The sequence below is a fragment of the Meleagris gallopavo genome, chromosome 21, assembly GCF_905368555.1.
Source record: "Meleagris gallopavo chromosome 21, MGAL_WU_HG_1.1, whole genome shotgun sequence".
Lineage (NCBI taxonomy): Eukaryota > Metazoa > Chordata > Aves > Galliformes > Phasianidae > Meleagris > Meleagris gallopavo.
The window spans coordinates 8,601,467-8,619,226 of record NC_139424.1 but is presented as its reverse complement, the minus strand read 5'-3'; the positions used below and the strand labels follow the sequence as shown (position 1 = coordinate 8,619,226).

The window sequence follows — 17,760 nt, the reverse complement described above, 5'->3', positions numbered from 1 at the left end:
GGGTTGTGCTGGTGACTGTGTCACCTGCTGTCTGTACAACAACTGGCTGCAATTCAATTTTGCGTTTATCCATGAACCAGATTCCTTATTTTGTCTTAGAATTTATTATGCTCAGTTCTTCTAGAAGTATAAATGAGGTTGGCTTTGTGACTTCCTGCAGGATGTGCAGAACTGCCTGCAATCAGTCGTAGTGTCTTCTCCTCCTTCAATCCTAGGTGGTTTTATGTCCACCTTTGTGTTGAACGTCTGTGAGTGTGTTTGTCTTTGTGTGGCATTTTGAGGGAACAGCTGGCTGGGACACCGATTCAAGTTCTTATTTTGTGACTTACTGCTCAGGTAAATTTATTGTGAGTGAGGCTTCCCAACGAGGACCTTTCTCCTGTTGGGCAGCACAGCCAGTTCTAGCATTTCCATTATAATTTTGGTTGAATTTTCAGCAGTTTTTCCTCCAGGTGTACCTGGTGTTTATTACTTGATGAATAGTTTTTTTGCAAACCAACAGTTTTTCTTGCACTGAGATGTAACTAAGAAACCAGCCACTGCATTATTTTGTGATGCATATCATGTCTGGGGGGAGAGGGGAAGGCAGTGGGGTCTCACAGTCGGTTTATTCCGTGTTGAAAGTAGTTACCAAGGAGCTGAGGACTGTTTTCTGGTGCGTTTCATGGTCTTGCTGAATCAGATGCTTCTGGCAGGAGATGCTTATTCATTCTGCAGTGCTCAAAGGCCCAGCCTGAGCTCACAGACTGACCTGTTACCAACCTGTGCAGGTGCTGGAAGTTCTCCTGTGGGTGATGTGGATGAGTCAAAGCCATTTTCGCGCTGTTACGGAGGCTGAGGTCTGTTCCTTCATAGCTCTGCAGTGTGAGCTGTGAAGTTTTGGGCTATGTGTGGCAGGGGGCTGCGTGCAACGTTGCTGATGTCTCCTCTGAAATGCACAGCAGCAGGTGGAAGTGCCGACTGCGGTGTGAGGACTGTGGCTGGTGCACTTCAGAGACTGTTTTCATCCACTGATGTTCACGTTCCCTTTTCTCCCTCCTCTTCTAGCTTCATGTTTCCCGTGGCAGGTGCTCTGGGCCCCCCTCAAGGTATGTATGGATGTAATGCTGTGAGCACTAAGTTTGTTACCTTTGGAGACTGTGACCAACTTCAAGTGATCTCTGTTCAGTGCTGCTGCTCCCAGTGTGATTAGGTGAACTCCTGAGCTGGTCGTCCCCTTCAGGTCGATGCTGCTCAGTTGAATCTCGCAGCTGTTTCTAAAGCTCTGTGCAATGCTGATAAAGCAAAGTGCTAGGTTAGAGACCCAGGAAAGTGATACTTCTGGTGTGTTTGACCCTGAATTTGCCTTTAAGATTTTTATATTATTTTGAATATGGCATTTAACCTCTTTATGCTCCTTCTGCCAGCTGTGCATACCAGTATTGTGTGGGTTCTGCAGTACCCAGTCAATATTTACAAAGCTCTGTAAGACCTTGGGACAGCAGTCACAACCCATGTGAAAGTGCTCAGACAACAGGAGAGCCCCAGCTTTAAATTACCTTTGTTCTCATTGCTGTTGCAGCGCTGTTTGTTTAATTAATGAAAAATACAGAGAGAATTTGAAGAAGTGACAGTTTCCTTTTAAAATGTGTTGGGAGCTGATTTATGGCTTATTTCTGAGCTTGTTGCATCCCTCCTGGAGAGCCTTTGCCCGTGATATTCGGCTGCAGGCAGTTAGAATTCTCTCATGGGGTGCTGGTAGCAAGCATGAGTTTCTTCTCGATTCTGACTCCCAGGAGAGCAAAGCAGACAAAGATCCCAAGGCATAATCGATTTGGCTTCATTCTGTGAATAATTATATTTCAGTTTGATTTGTCAAATTTTATTCAAATGTGGCTTTGACTGGCGAATACTTTTAACCATTCTAATCTGTGTGGTGGGCTCGTTGACCGGGGTACGAGTTATCCAGCCAGCTCAGAATGAGAAGCCGCTTTGTGAAAGTGGTGCATGGATTTATTTCCTGAGGCTGATCTTGAAATGCTCCCACTTTTAAAGTTTTCCCTTTCTAGAGTAATGGGCAATTAATTATCAGCAGCTGTCAGTGTGGTTAATTAAATCTCATTAGCTGGAACTGACCCTGTGAAGATCATATGGGAAAAACCCACAGCCAAGCCTTCAGGTGGTGGGAGGCTTCATCTGCCTGGCTGTGGGAAAGCCTGTAGAGTCTCTTCCCTTAGCCCGACCGGTAGCTAACTTCAGGATATCCCACGGTGCCTGCCCTGCAGCCTGGTTTTCACTTCTGGAACAGTTCAGCAGGACTGATTTCTTTGTTCTTCCTTTACTTTGCTGTGATGGTTTAGTTCAAATATTAAAAAAAAAAAAAAAAAAAAAAAGCTTTAACACAAAGCGCTCACCTTGTTGAACATTTTATTACAGGGATGATTCCTATGCAGCAGCAAGGATTTCCAATGGTTCCCGTCATGCAGTCCAACATGCCAGGCATGATGGGCATGAATTATGGCTCTCAAATGCCTCCTGGACCCATGGCCATGCAGGTGTGTGCCGATGAGATGTGGGTTGAAATGAGACACTCCTTTTGCTTTGGTTCTACATCCTTACTGCTAAGGTGGCATGTTGTATAGGATTTCATGAGCCCCTTGTAAGCTGATAGATGCTGTGGTGGTGAGCAGTTCACTGAATTCTTTGTCTCTTTGTAACTCAAATGCTGAAGTTAGTAGAACTGCGTCTAAGTGCAAGCAGCAATTCGTGAACTTTCTTTTTACAGACCTTGTTGCAGGGAGAAAGCAATTCAAGAGAAATGTGCTGCATTGTCTCGCATGAGCAGTTTTCCCATTTGTCCTACTTCCTCTCTAACATTGTTGGTTTTTCCTTGCTTAAAGCAACTTTGTCTTTATCTGTACTGTTGCTAATTGAGGAACAAGAACAAAGTACGAGTAGCCAGTGCTATATTTTCTCTGCTTTTAATCACTTGTTTTCTGTTTAGTACCATCTGTGCTTATGTACAGATTTGCATTCTGCTGAAATTTTATGTATTGCCAAAGCTTTGTAACCAAATTGCTGTCTCAAATTGAATTTATTATGTCTTGCCATCTCCTTATGCTCTCCTCTCACTTCCCACCCCCACCTGGACATTATTAAATTAATTTCCTAAAATTTGTAGCAGGAAGATGGTTTTATGAGTGCTAGTCTAAAAATAATAGCACTTGTTCTCTTTCTGTGGTTCTGATAGCAAAAACAAAATGATTGATAATAGAAGTAATTTAATTTTTGGCTCCTATATCAGGCAAGCTTTGCTACTGCCACCGCACCAGAATATGTCTATCACCAAATATTTCTCATCTCATGCAGTTCATTTGGCTCAGTCTCCTAGTGCTCTTGCTCAATATTCTCTGCCCCCTTGGATGCCCAAATGAGTTTTTTCTGTGAAGTGATCAGAGCCAGTCTTCCAGCACCTGCAGTTGGTTAGGAGCATGCACCCCAGCATGGAATTTAGAAGTATTCTGTAGTCATTTAGAGTAGGAAACTACATTAAAAAAGAAACAAACAAGGAAACCCAAGTGCATGATTCTGTTAGTGATGTGGGTTAGGATGCCTGTAATGTTTTCACCTAGATTGTGTCGATTTTATGTCTTGATTTTTTTGTATTTGCCCAGAAGGCCATCGTGCTGTCTAAAATCCCGTAAGAATCGTAGCTCATTGTTGAGAGGGAAGAGTGCCACCTACTGAATGACCACTGCCTACTTCTGTGACAGCTTGTAACAGTAGTTGTTACGCTCTGAATTTTATGACATCTACCTAGTTTGTCATTTAGCAGGATGTAATTGTCAGTGGTTGGGCTTTGGTTGTGGAGGAAAAAAACCTCGAAGCTGTATTATTAATTTTGTTCTAGGGTGGCATGCCCTTAGGGCCAATGCCAGCAGCTGGAATGCCTTACATGGGACAGGCTTCTTTCATAGGAATGCGCCCAGCAGCCCCACAGTATACCCCTGACATGCAGAAGCAGTTTGCAGAGGAACAGCAGTAAGTGATGCTTTATTTGCTCTTGGGATTGTTCTCCTTATTTATTTATTTATGCTTGTTTGTTTGTTTGTTTTAAGGGGGAGGTGTGGTCTGGAAGTGTAGTGCACATAACAAAAATATTAACCATTGTTTCTCTGGAAAAGTAGTTCATTTAGTATTGTGGAACAGTTTTGAGATGATTCCATTGCACTTGAGGGCAATCTATAAAATTAACAGTGGCTGTTAAACAGTTCTGAGGGAAAGTAGATGTATGCACCGAGCCAGCTGAATTTGAGTCAAAAGAAATGGAAAAAAATCTAGCAGAAGTTGGATGTGGAAATTTTAATGAAAAATTGGTTACAGTTTATTTTATTTTATTTTATTTTAAATAATTTCAGAAAGAGGTTTGAGCACCAGCAGAAGTTTTTAGAAGAAGAACGAAAACGGCGCCAGTTTGAAGAGCAGAAGCAAAAGCTGAGGCTCTTAAGCAGTGTGAAACCTAAGGTGGGTCCTCAACAGCAAGGGTGGTGTTGGTTTCCTTGAGGCTGTTTCAATGGCTTTTAATGGAGTGCTTTATTTTGGGAAGTGGGGAACTTGCATGACACATCAGATCTTGGAAAGCATCTGGAATATTGAGTCATTTGCACACTCTTGTTGCAATGCAAACAAAGTCTGTAAATGAAAACCAATTTTTGTAAAATAAATTTAAACAAACCTGAAGCGTAGCATTTGGGAACAGACTGAGATTTCCAGAAAAGAGAATATTTGGTGCCTTATTTGTTAACTTTATCCAAAGTTTTGGGCTGTTCCAGTGAGCTCTTATCTGTAAGACTGCAAATAACTGAATAAGGTTTATGTGTTATTTCTGTACATAAAGTGTCTGTTGGAAGACTGAAAGTGCTGTTATTGTGTAGCCTGCAAAATACATGCTTCCTAAATGTGGGAGTTACTGTTAATAAGCTTCAGGTGTTGCTGGAAAAAGAAGGGTTTACTCTAACAGTAGGCAGTGCTAAATCTTGCACTAAACAAGTGTGGGTATTGGAAGGAAACTGAATTGTGCTGTGATTTTATTATTTTTTTTCCCAAAATGTTTCAGACAGGTGAAAAAAGCAGAGATGATGCACTGGAAGCCATTAAAGGAAATCTGGATGGTTTTTCTAGGGATGCTAAAATGCATCCAACACCAGCATCACATCCTAAAAAGCCAGGTTTGTCATTTTCCTCTCTTCCAACTGAAAATAAAACTAATATTTGAAATCCTTGGGAGAAGGAACCAATTGAAAGAAGTGTTTTTATTTGATGATATAAAGTAAATGTATGAATGTTTTGTAAACTTGAGTGTCATCCTAACAACTGTTCACTCACTTGGTGTGAGATATTAGATTTCAGCTTTCATTGGAAGACTTGATAATCTTTAAAAAAAAATGTAATATGAAATGCTTACCGTGAAATATCATGGGAATTGATAATGGATGTTAAGCCCAGTGTTAATAACTTGCTTTATACTTCCATTCTAACTCTTATAATTGAGTTCTTTTCTAGTCAAAGCATTAATTAATGTTTTGCAGAGTGCTTTTGAAGCTGAGAAGTGCTATGTAAGTGTTAAGAATGATCAAAACCTTGTGTAAAGACTTCAGAGTACTGTAATAGCTTTTTTTTTTTCTTTTTTTTTTTTACCATTGCCTGGGCATGGTCAAATCAAAGCCTTTGGTATTCTCTCTTCTCAGTAATTACTATGTTTGTAACAATTATTACTAGAAATTTCTTGTGGGTTAAAACATAGCTTGCTCTGTGTAACCTAAATGAAGCTTATCTGGACAAGAATTTTCACATGTAAAATCTTTATCTCTATTGTGGATTTGCTCTTTGATAATTTTGAAGTTCCAAGTGGTCTTCTAACATTCTCCCATTGTTTGTTAAATTTCCCATCCTGCTTTGTTAAAATGGGTGACTAAGAAAGGGATCACACAGAAAACTGGCTAAAGGGATATCACGTTTCTTTTGGATCTCGTGGCTTATTATTGAGTGTCTGAGGATAAAACACATCTTTGAGGGGGAACTTTTCCCTTACCTTGACATCCACCCAGCATCTCTAGTTTGAAATATTTCCTCTTGATTTGTTTTGAGCCAATTTGTTTAAAACAAATGGAGTACTTCCATAGCTGGTTTTCAGAATCAAGATTCGATCAAAGTATTTACATCTGGGAGAGAAGATGCATGGTCGGAAGAGGCTGCTCAGCTTTACCTTATGTGTTTGCTATGCTGACAGTAGTCACTATTCTCACCTGTCAAATAACATATCCACTGCTGTTTCTCCTCACTCATTTGCTATTTATAGCTATATTTGCCATTTTCCCTGCTTTTCCTCCTAAAAACTTTCCTCATGATCACTTTGCATTGTGTTCATTCCATTTTACAGATCATCCCACATCATCATCCCATTCTGCTGTATCTGTTTCCCACTCTGCTTTTCTTGATGATGAAGAATTTAGTGACTTTATACAAGGGCCTACTGAAAGCCCCAAAGCAGTGCCTCAGCCCACCTCTCAGCCTTTTCAGCCTTTCCATTCTGCTGCTGAGGCTGGACAACTGCTTTCAGAAAAGGCTGTGGTCCAACCTCTCCCTCCAACCCAGACTCCAATGTTATCCATCCTGCATGGTACAGCTGGGCAGGTTCCCTTTTTTCCTACCTCTGCATCTTCACCCAGTATCCATAAAACAGGTAACTGAAGTTTTATTTTATTTTATTTTTCTTAATATCACTTTTTGTTGTAAAGCTATAGAGAGTCTTTACCTATTTTGTTGGTTTTTTTCCTTCAGTCTGGCTGAAAGATATAGGCAATGAATTAGAAGCCTGCTGATCTGTGGGGAATGATGTCCCCTTCCTGCTTTTCTTAGAACTGCACTGTAAAAGCAAGTTGTGTGGATTGAAGGATGCTAAATATGCATCTGGCACATCTCAAGTGTATTAAGTCTTGTGTGCTAGCACTGCATGAAGTCTGTGTAATAGAACAGCTGAAAAGATGGTATAAAAAATAATTATTGTGCTGATGTGGAATGCTTGTGTGCTTCGCCTCTTGGAGGCTAAGCAGGTGGAGATAAGATTAACATGAAGAACTTAGCATATATAAGTGGGTATCTGACCTGAGCCTTAAATCATTCTTTTGCACGATCCAGATGATTATGCAATGGCGTCCCTAATACAGGAAACGGTTTCATGTATTTCCTATGTGTTTCTCTCTCTTAGTTGAATTTGTTGTGTATATGTAGCAAGTGAAAAGCAGAATTGGGCCATGAAAGCATTTGAGCAGGGCAGTGCTGCTGCTCTGAGGTGGGACAGGTCCTCGTCTGATAATCTGTCGGTGGTACCAGTAGTACTTCTTTGAAGACGTGGAATTGCAATCTGGGCGGTTAATAACCAAATATAAATACTTCCTCCTGCTGTTCATTCAGGCTCTTCCTTGGAGGAGAAAGTCTTAGATAATGGCTTAAATGAATCTGAACAAGAGCAAACCAAACTTAAAGCATCTGAAGTTGGGCGCAAAGCCTCGGCTGCAGGCCAAGCTCGTCCCAGTCTAGCCATCAATGACTGGGCTCTTGTAGGTGGACATGAAAGTGGTACCACAGCTGCAGAGGTGCACAAGGCTTCAGAACAAAACATAGCAATTGAAGAGTGTGGTGAGCAAATGAAACATTTGATGGAATTTAATAAGATGCTGCTTGAATGCTAACACTCTATACACTAATTGTAAGACCAATTCTGCATAATTTTGCTCTGAATGCCTGCTTGAATAATATACCAGGGCCTCCTGCTCCTTGCTAAAAGTAACAACTGTGATTTTGCTCTGGACTTTCCCCACGTGAGTTTACTGCTGTAATCACATTTAACATGTTTGTTTGATCAGGTTTTCTGTTTTGCTATATTCCACCCTCTTTCTTGGAGAAACAGATATGCTCTCTAAAATTCTTATTTCCCAGACACTTGTCACTCATAGCGTTATGCCTAAAACTATTTGTATTTTAGAGATGATTTCAAAAGCTGCACCAGCTTTATTTCTAGTTTTTTTTTGTTAAAGATGACTACTGTGTGCTTGGTTAGTGAGAGTTAATGTAGTGGAGGAGAGAGTGACCAATTGACAGAGACACAGTTGTGGCAGATCACATGGAAATCTGTAGTAGTCAAGACAGCTGTGATTTCATTTGAACAATGAGGCAAAGGATACATTTTTGTGAGCATGGGAAAAGAACTTGCTAAGATCCAGTTTGATGGGCTATTTGTGTGTTTCCCTGCTAAGGATTCTCTGGTTGTGAGTGGTTCTTACGTTTCCCTTTAGATAAGTATGAATTTGTTTTTCCACCAGTAGCCCTCATAGTGATGGGAAGGCTCAGCTTATATTGCACAGAGCTGCTGTTGTGCAATTGTAAGAAGTTATGAGACGAGTTCTGTGCAACTAGAAATTTGGCAAATGAGGAGCTCCTTGTTTCTTTGTGTATATAGCAGTACTCTTGCTGCTCCCCCAAATCATTATGTTGAAATATATTATGCAGTAGCTGCTTTTCCTCTGAAAACTTTGCTTGAAATGCTAAATGATGCTGACAAGCTAAGATCTAGTCTCAAAGATCTCTATATCCTGAATCTGTATGTCTTAATGCAGCTGTGTCTTTCTTTTTCTTACTAAATGGAACACCTTTAGGTGTTGGAGTATTCCCTTCGCAGGATCCAATTCAGCAAATGATGCCTCCTTGGATTTACAACGACAGCTTGGTTCCAGGTAAGCGGGGAGAGTGAGCATTTAAGTGGGCAATGTAAAGTGTGAACACGTGTGCTTACATTGCCTTTGTTTGTGAGCAAAGCATTTTTCTTCAGTCACCAAATGAATTCATTTTCTTTGCTGAGATCCATATTTGTAATATTTATCTGCATTTGAAGAGAGGATTTTCTTCAAGCATGTTAAATGTTTAGAATTGTTATGAAAGCAGATCACGCTAGTAGAAGTTGCTGCTGCTGCTGAAATTGCTTTCGTTGGTAGAGTGCTTTTGGCATCTCTTGTAATGAAGCAGGTTCACTTCTTAAGGGTATTTACCCTATACATGCAAATAACTAGAAACAGTGAAATGCTGCAATCAGTATTGATTACACTGAAGTTTAAATACGTGAAGCTGTTAGGACTATCTTTTAATTGGATTATCCCATGATTTCATTCCAGAAACATGTTTTGAAATAAAGCACTAACTTTATTTTGTGTAAAATATTATTCTTGATTGTTTAAACTTGTGCATAAAGAGCTTCCACTAACGTGTAGGTGAAAAGGGATGATAGCGTGCAGTGCCTGAGTGTTGTTGCCTTACCTTACACTCTTGCGTGTTATTAATTTGATTTAGGAATTTGATGTAGAAAAGCAATCTTTAATTTGCTTGAAAAAAGCAAGTTGCCTGACTAATAGTGACTCCTTTGTAACAGAATTGTATAAGAAAATTTTAGAGACAACTTTGACTCCTGCTGGGATAGATACTGCTAAGCTGTATCCCATACTGATGTCATCTGGACTGCCCAGAGAGACTCTTGGACAAATATGGGCTCTAGCCAATAGAACCACCCCTGGGAAGCTTACGAAAGAGGAGCTCTATGCTGTCCTGGCGATGATAGCAGTAACTCAGGTATGACTAAAGCTCTGGGGATTAGTGTGCAAAGATAGTTCCCTTGGCTAATCCACCGTTACTGCATATTGCTGCAGGTGGGTTGTATACCACACCTGTAATAAAAGTACTACTTTGCTGAAATCCAGAGGAGAAACTTCCCTCGTAGTTTCGAGAGGACTGTAATTACATCCCAGTACTCACATCCTAGTTTCTCCTTTCTTTAATGTCAGTTGAAGATGGTTCTTAAATATACCTACCAAACTGCAGTGTGTGTGCATATTTCTGATGGAAAGCACTGAATGTTTTTCTTTTGTTGTTACACAATTGATCTCCTCAAACCGTATGGATTCTGTATCCCTTCAGTCTATGAATAGCAGGTGTGTAACAAATAAACTTGTTACTTTTCTCCTGAACCAATGGAGTGTGAACTTCAGGCTCCTGTTGTTCATTGCATAGCATAATGTCTTACCAGTTTATTTCCAAATACCAGCCCTGTATGAAATCTAAGATAAAGATCCAAGCTGATCTTATGGCACTGGTGTGTATGGTGCCCACCTGTTTCAGCATGGCTTTTCTTGCCAGTACGCACTGGGTTCATGTACTGAAAGCTGAGCAAGAATGCTGTCAAATGCCTCTGCTCACCAGTAAGTTGTCATTACCCTTAGCATAAACCCAGCAGCCGGGGTGCTGGATAGAACTCACTCTTTTAGTATAGGATCCTGATCACTTTTTTTTGGTTTGTTTTAGAAGATTAAACTGAAGCTGGAAAGGAACCTTGCTCTTTCTTAGTTTCAGTAACAGAAGCTCAAAATGGGAGTGAGGCCAGTATGCCTTTTTGCTCGTGTGTCCCATACGGTTGTCTTTTTTTTTTTTTTCCTCCCTTTGCAGAGAGGAATACCTGCAGTGAGTCCCGATATGTTAAACCAGTTTCCAGCCGCCCCCGTCCCTACGTTATCTGGGTTTCCGATGCCGCTGCCTGCCGCAGTGAGCCAGCAGCCCCTGCTGCCCGCGGGACCGCCGGGCTCCTTGCCTCTGAGCATCGGGCCGCCGGTGATGGGCCTGGGCATCTCGGCAGCAGCGCCAGCGGGCGGAGCTGCAGCACCACCAGCGGGAGCCTTTGCGCCCTCCTACCCGCCCAGCCAGGTGAGAGCTCTGCGTGGCTGGCGTGGGCCTGCAGGGGGAATCGGCCTGTTTCAGAGCTGTGTGGTGGCTTTAGATAAAGCCCAAGGTGCGGTTGAAGTGGAGACGCTGACCGTACTGAGTTTGCTCGCTCATGTTGAGAGGGTTGTGGATTTTGATTTTATTTTTGAAGTTGATCACGTTGCTCTGAACTGCTTTTATGCTATATGACAATTTGGAAAGGCAGTGGTGTATCGATTTTCATATTATTTGCAATGTAGGTAGTAAAACCAGAAGATGATGACTTCCAGGAGTTTCAGGATGCTTCCAAGTCTGGCTCCCTAGATGACTCTTTCACTGATTTCCAAGGGGATGGAGCTGGCTCTTCCAAAGCAGCCAGCTCACAGCACCGGAGCAGGTAGCAGATTTTTTGATTTCCACTCCTTCAGTATTTTAGAATTCTTTTAAGAAATTAAATGTTTTCCTCTTTTGTGGGCAGCTTTCTAGCCTGTAATTTTCTTCTGTCACCTGACTTCTCCTCTGATGATTTCTTTTCAAGATTGTTACAATTACAATTAGGCTTTCTAAACCCAAAATGACATTTGATGTGCCACAGGTGGTTGCCCAGTTTTTACCATTCCAGTCACCACACTGAGGTAAATTGCATATACAGGGCACGTGGATAAGTGTGCAAGCGTTTGTATTATTGCACAGGCAATTGAAAGTTACTTCATACTGGGCATTCAGGCAAAAATCTAACATAAAGCTATTCAGAAAGAATCACAAGGGCGGAGGAGTTCTGCCTTTGGTGTTGTATGCCTCCATTAATAGTCTGACCCAGTGTCTGGTGGAGTTGATAGAAACCATTTGCTGACACCAAGGCCTTTCTTCAGACCCTGAAGAAGGAACCTAGCGTTCACGTCAAGAGCATGACATTGTACTTCTGAATGAATGAGAACTCCGGTGGACAGGGTTTTTATTTCTGTGGTTCTCTGGCCAAGACATAAACTTCTGATTGCTGTCTATAGATCTGGATCTCATTCAGTCTTCAGCAGTCTTGGCTGTTTGTTTGGGAGACAGCCAAAATGTAATTCTGGATCAGACAAATTGGGCACAATGAAATGTGTGCTTACTGCCTTTGAGAGTTTAAAATTAATCTTTCAAGGTCCCGTGACAATAAAATCTCAAAGTGTTGTTTAATCCTACTGCACATGGCAAGATTTTACATAGTGCTTACTTATTTTCTGTGTACTAAGCTGTCTGTTCTTAGTTGCAGACAGAACTACTGTCTAGCTTTGCAGGTAAACAGTGATTACTGGATGCCTCCTTAACAGTGCTGTCAGCTGGGGATACTAAAACAGTTTGCTCAGTGACACTGTTCCTAATGACATTCCGTGGAAGGGATTTAATTTTCCTGATATCAGTCAATAATGCCACATGTCTTTGAAGGGGCTGTAATTTAAGTATGTCAGATATCATTTTGCAATCACAGCTATTTGGTTAGTGAAAGTTTCAACAGAAACGTTGTTTTTAAATTCCGTAGTGGAAAGCAGGGGATCATAAGGAGAAAAAAAATAAAAGGTGTTTCTTCTTCATTGCAGCAATTCTTTTTATTCAGTTGTAAAGTTGTAAAAGCATTCAATTTTGAAACAAACAAAAGATTACAATAACCTATAGTCTCATTGCTAATGGAGCTTTATTTGAAATTTAAAAAAAGCCATCTGTGGAGTACAGATGAGTAATGATTACCTTTGCCAAGACTGCATATCTAATAGCCTGTTTTGCAGTGATGTGAACTTTAAGTATTTTAACAGAAGCTATATTTTTTGATACTGCATTGTCTCTCTGCAAGCATCATCGACTATCATTAGCACATGTGTGCACGTGCTAGGTTTGTGTGGTTCTTGTTGGCTGCTGGTAAGGAGATGTAAATGGCTCTAGAAAGATTCTTGCTTCAGGCCAAAGAATGCCATGGCAATTCATTCATGTTTTCAACCTGCATAGTATTGAGTGACATATACTGGAGGTAAAATACATCCTTCGTATGTAAAGGATGTTGTTCTGTAATGCTGCAAATGGTAAGGAGGCTTGTGTGGAGGGCAAGCAAGCATCTGCTAAATCTTTCAGCAATTGCTAATGTGATGTTAGGTAACGATGGCAGTTTTACTGTATAAAGTAGTGTGTGTTTATGTGCAAAAGGTAAAGAAGTGCATAAAGTAGCTGTGGAATACCCTGATACTGCTGAATAGATGGCTATCTAAACTCACAGCTGTACACTGACAGAAATTCAGAATTCTTAGGGTAGAAGCTTAAGTTTAGTGATCCAAGCTGTAGTCAAAATAAGAGGCTCCTTTAAATGAAACCTGGAAGTGTAGATTTGTTATGAATAAATTAAGAATCTTTGCTTTTATCTCTTTTGCTTTTAGTGTTCCTTCTTTACTAATGCCACTCCCAGGTAACAAGACACTCTCATCAACTGATAAGTATGCTGTGTTTAAAGGAATTGCAGCTGAGAAGCCTGAAAGTACAGCTACTTTTGGAGGTAAAAGGGAAAGTATGCAACTACTCTGGGCAACTTATTACAGTATTTCATATGTCTTGTTTCAGCATTGATTCAAAGTTAATGTAAAAAATCAGAATAATCATGCCAATGTCAAATTTACACTGTGAATTCAGAACAGGTTTATGTAAATGTATTTCTTTCTCTCATATTTGCAAGATTCTGGAGACAAGTACAGTGCTTTCCGTGAATTGGAGCAGCCATCAGAGAGCAAGTATGGAGGTAAGCAGGAATGGGGCTTTGGGGGTGGTTTTGATGTTTTTGTGTGTGTGTGTGTGTGTGTGTGTGTGTGTGTGTGTGTGTCCATGAACTGTAGAATTTCCTCCAAACAGTTTATCAGGAAACGTCCTGGAAAGAATAGTACGATGACTCTTGGGCAATCCACAGACTGTGTTCTGTTCTGTGTTAACAGAATTAGTCTGTTTCAAGTCAGGATTCATAGAAGGAAGAAGAATAAGATGCTTCTGCACAAAATAATTAGGGCAGAACTTAAACCTTTTATGGCCTTTGCCCTAGGAACAAATGTGGTCACTCATTTTGAAATATGTTTTAATTGATTTTTGTTGATTGGGAAAAAGTGAAACCTAGATGGCACGTGAGATGTAATGTGTCTGATTATACAAGCAGTCCCTCCCTAAGCGTTTTCCAGATCTGTGTGTAGATCATTTATGCAAAGTGAGTTAATTGTAAATTTTACTTTCTCATATGATCAGTAGACATATCAGAAGATTAAATGTATTACAAATTTAATCTGGCTTCCACAGTTATATTTTGGCCAGTATTTTGGTTTCTTGTTAGTAAACAATTCTAGGTTCTGGGATAAGACTGCTTACCCCTAGTTCATTCCTTCTCCACGTTTGTCAAAGGTGGAATTCTCTTTTTCAGACACTTTTTTGAAACTCTTGCCATTTTTTGTGAAATTTCCATGTTCAGTGCTTTCTTTTAGGATTAAATGCATGCAATGCAATGAAATATGTCTTTCTGCTTATGTCCTAAGATATGAGAAATGACTGTATTTGCCTGCTATCCAGGTCTGACCATTCTTAACCCTTTCACCAGCTTACCTTTCTAATGGGAAAGCTTGCAATTCATCAGTAAGTGTAATTTGCTGTGATGTTCTAGTTTTAGTAAACAAATAGCAATTTCACAAATACCTGCACTGTCGTTGGGCCAAGTGAATTGGTTTGGAGGGAAGGGAGCACAGAAGGATGTCAGGTACAGTCATGGTCCTCTACTCCACTTCTACGGAGGAGTCTTTCAAATCTTGGTTAAAGTAGTTTAAAGCATGGCACTGTGTGGTGACTAAAGAATGAAAAGGTAATGGTGTATTTCTAAAATAGAACAAAACCTGTTTATTGGACACTTGTAATGAAATGTACTCCGAAATTACAAGTGATCTGGGTAAATACATGCTGGTGAATGGGTTAAACAGCATTTGTTGTTTTTCATGTTTAAAATAAATTATTCATTTTTTTTTAAATGGTGTTTAAATAGGAAAAAAAGGGCATAGTGCACAAAAATATATAATATAAATTCAATGAAAACGTTGCTACCTAATATTTAAGTAGTTTTACATTATTATTACACTATCTCACATTCAGCAATAAGTTTAGCTGAGAGTTTCCATGTTTTATGATTAATCATTTCATGATCAATCACTTTCACGTGGAAGTCCATCTCCAGGCTTCCTAGGAAAACTGTAATCAGGCATAGCAGAAGCAGGAAGGTGCCTGAGTTCTTGCATTTACTGAGGCTGTTTGTAAGATGTAAGGGTGTTTGTTTTTTTCCTGGAATGGCTGTTAGAACTGCTGTCCTCGAAACGTGTGTAGCTCACAGAAGTTGTTTGCAGTTTGATGTGCATCCTGAGGACTTAGTTGAAACAGTTTGCTTGACATGGCATGAAATAAGTTGCTGGCTTGCATGGTGTGAGTATGATGTATTCGTTGTCACTGCAGTATCTTAGAACTTTTTCGTTGCTTCCCTGCCAGGAGATAACCTTGCAGAATTCAAGGCTGCAGGAACCGATGATGGCTTCACAGATTTTAAAACCGCTGACAGTATCTCGCCATTAGAGCCACCTACAAAAGACAAAACTTTCCCCACTTCCTTCCCTTCCTTACCCGCCCAGTCGATACAGCAAACACAAGCTAAGACCTCTTTTAATCTAGCAGACTTGGACCTTTTTTCCTCTACTGGAGAAAACAAGCAGCTGTCCTTTCCACCTGCATTTAATGCTTCAAAACCATCCTCCTTTCCCCCACCACCATCCACCACTGCCCAGCCAGCACCTAGCAAAAGCTCGAGCTTAGCTGATGAGTTTGGAGAGTTCAACCTTTTTGGGGAATTTTCTAATAGCGCATCAGCCAGTGGACAAGATGACTTTGCAGATTTCATGGCTTTCAACAATAGCAGTGGGTTTTCTGAACAAAAACCAGATGACAAATACAGTGCACTTAAGGCAGAGACCAGCCCTGTTCCTCAGCCTGGCTCATCTGCCAGCACAGGGAGGAGTGGGCAGAACTCGGCCGCCGCCGCTACGCCCACCAAATACGACATCTTCAAGCAGCTCTCTCTGGAAGGCTCTGGAGCAGGCTTTGAGGAGACAAAGGACAGCACGCTTTCCTCAGTGAAGAGCGATGATGATTTTGCCGATTTTCACTCAAACAAGTTTTCTTCCACGTGCAACAGCGCAGATAAGTCCCTGGTGGACAAAGTCGCAGCTTTCAAGCAGGCCAAAGAAGACTCTGCTTCGGTGAAGTCTCTGGATCTCCCTTCTATCGGTGGCAGCAGTGTTGGCAAGGAGGATTCTGAAGATGCGTTGTCTGTTCAGTTTGACATGAAACTGACTGATGTGGAAGGAGATCTTAAGCATGTCATGTCTGATAGCTCTTTGGATTTGCCAACAGTTAGTGGCCAGCATCCGCCAGCAGCAGGTGAGGAATTGGTTAGATTGCTCTGGTAACAGGTGACGGAGATATCAGTATTCTTCTGTGTGCTAAGTTACAGTATTATGCACTAGTCTTTCAGTAGCGAAAGGCTTCTAAATCTGTGCACCTGCTAGCCAACAGCCCCTTAAATGGGCAGCATTTATTTCTTGTCTTAGATGACTATAAATAGATTGAGCAGTTTGAACTCAATTCCCATTTATTTTTGAGATTTGACAACATCATATTACTGATACCCGTTAGCAACTGTCACTTAAGGAATTTGAGTGGAAAATTTTCTAATGCAAACAACAGCATTCCATTTATATTAGCAAGATGAATAGCAGAGAGTCTCACTTTAATCTCTTGGTTTCAACAAAGCATTCGGCTTGGGGTCTTAACCCTCTCTGTGCTGCTGAAAGGGTAGGCAGACACTCAGATGTGCTGTTAATGAAAAGCTGTCTAATCAAACACTGCTAGATCCCCGTTCTGGTGAGGCTCATCACGTAGCCAGTATTTTGCAGGACCACAGGTATCGTGTACACTTCTTAAAATTAAAACCCTCATTGGAATGATAGCGTAGAGGATCCATAAATGCTGATGTCACGATTGATGGCTTTTGGGCCTCAATCTAAAACCACAGGACTTCTATTTTATCCTTAACAAGCTTTTACCTTCTTTAATTTCCCTTTTTGAAAGTACTCCTGAGAGAACAAATTAACCATCTCCAACCTGATTGCATATCATGAAATTTCCCAAGTGTCCTGCTTTTTCTTTTCATGTGTACATAGGAAGATAAGGTGTAGATGAATGTTCTGTGGCCTTCAATAGTATGGGAACCATTACTGTGCTCTAGGGACAAGTATTACGCAGCCAGAGACATTTCTGGGCAGGAGGGAGCATACAAACTGCAAATGTAAAAGCTGTTACTGCAAGAATTGGTAATTCTCAGATGAAATATTTCTTCCATTTTTGCAGATGTGGGTAGAAAAAATACACAGTACTGTAATTTTGCATTATATGCTATTTTTAAGTAGGGAAGAGAAAACTAAGTTGGCAACTTTGACGTGGAAGATACTCTATAACAGGGTACAAAATATCAGGAATAACTTTATTAGCAAAGGCATTTAATTTTCATATGACTGCTTGGTAAAATTCCAAGTTGAGCGAGCTGTCAAAAGCGTAGCACCTACAGTGTATTCTTGAATGTTTACTTTGGTTTTGAAAGCACTTTTTCGTAATATTTTTCTAGCCTCTTTTGGTGGTAGCTTGACTTATGTAGCTCTTCTACAGTATGTGAGCTTTTGCCACAGAAATCAATGATGAATAATTTTCCCTTTGTGGCAGGAGGGATTTTCTCGGTTTGTTTGAGGGGGTTAGGCGATCATGTGCTCCTTGCTAAACTTTTGGACTTTGAAGTATTGATTAGAAGCTATTTTTATTAAACTCAAACAAGTCTGTATTCTCTTATGGTGCCAAGCTAGGTGTTTTTTCCACGAGGAGAGTTTTACTCCATTA

General features: G+C 40.6%; 1 protein-coding gene across 8 annotated transcripts in view; it reads left to right on the top strand.

Moving 5' to 3' along the window:
- The window catches only part of SYNRG (synergin gamma), a 36,171-nt gene that overhangs the window by 2,397 nt on the left and 16,014 nt on the right, over nucleotides 1-17,760 (top strand). For 4 of the 8 annotated variants that reach the window (XM_085241088.1, XM_085241086.1, XM_085241085.1 and 1 more), the window contains exons 2-15: nucleotides 1,048-1,088; nucleotides 2,416-2,534; nucleotides 3,890-4,020; nucleotides 4,398-4,503; nucleotides 5,096-5,207; nucleotides 6,419-6,721; nucleotides 7,453-7,677; nucleotides 8,694-8,771; nucleotides 9,461-9,657; nucleotides 10,528-10,782; nucleotides 11,040-11,176; nucleotides 13,185-13,300; nucleotides 13,478-13,540; nucleotides 15,307-16,251. In XM_085241088.1, the coding sequence (XP_085097214.1) occupies nucleotides 1,048-1,088; nucleotides 2,416-2,534; nucleotides 3,890-4,020; nucleotides 4,398-4,503; nucleotides 5,096-5,207; nucleotides 6,419-6,721; nucleotides 7,453-7,677; nucleotides 8,694-8,771; nucleotides 9,461-9,657; nucleotides 10,528-10,782; nucleotides 11,040-11,176; nucleotides 13,185-13,300; nucleotides 13,478-13,540; nucleotides 15,307-16,251 (2,828 nt within the window). The remainder of the gene's footprint in view (nucleotides 1-1,047; nucleotides 1,089-2,415; nucleotides 2,535-3,889; nucleotides 4,021-4,397; nucleotides 4,504-5,095; nucleotides 5,208-6,418; nucleotides 6,722-7,452; nucleotides 7,678-8,693; nucleotides 8,772-9,460; nucleotides 9,658-10,527; nucleotides 10,783-11,039; nucleotides 11,177-13,184; nucleotides 13,301-13,477; nucleotides 13,541-15,306; nucleotides 16,252-17,760) is intronic. The other 4 variants (XM_085241092.1, XM_085241091.1, XM_085241089.1 and 1 more) reach the window with 3 other exon arrangements.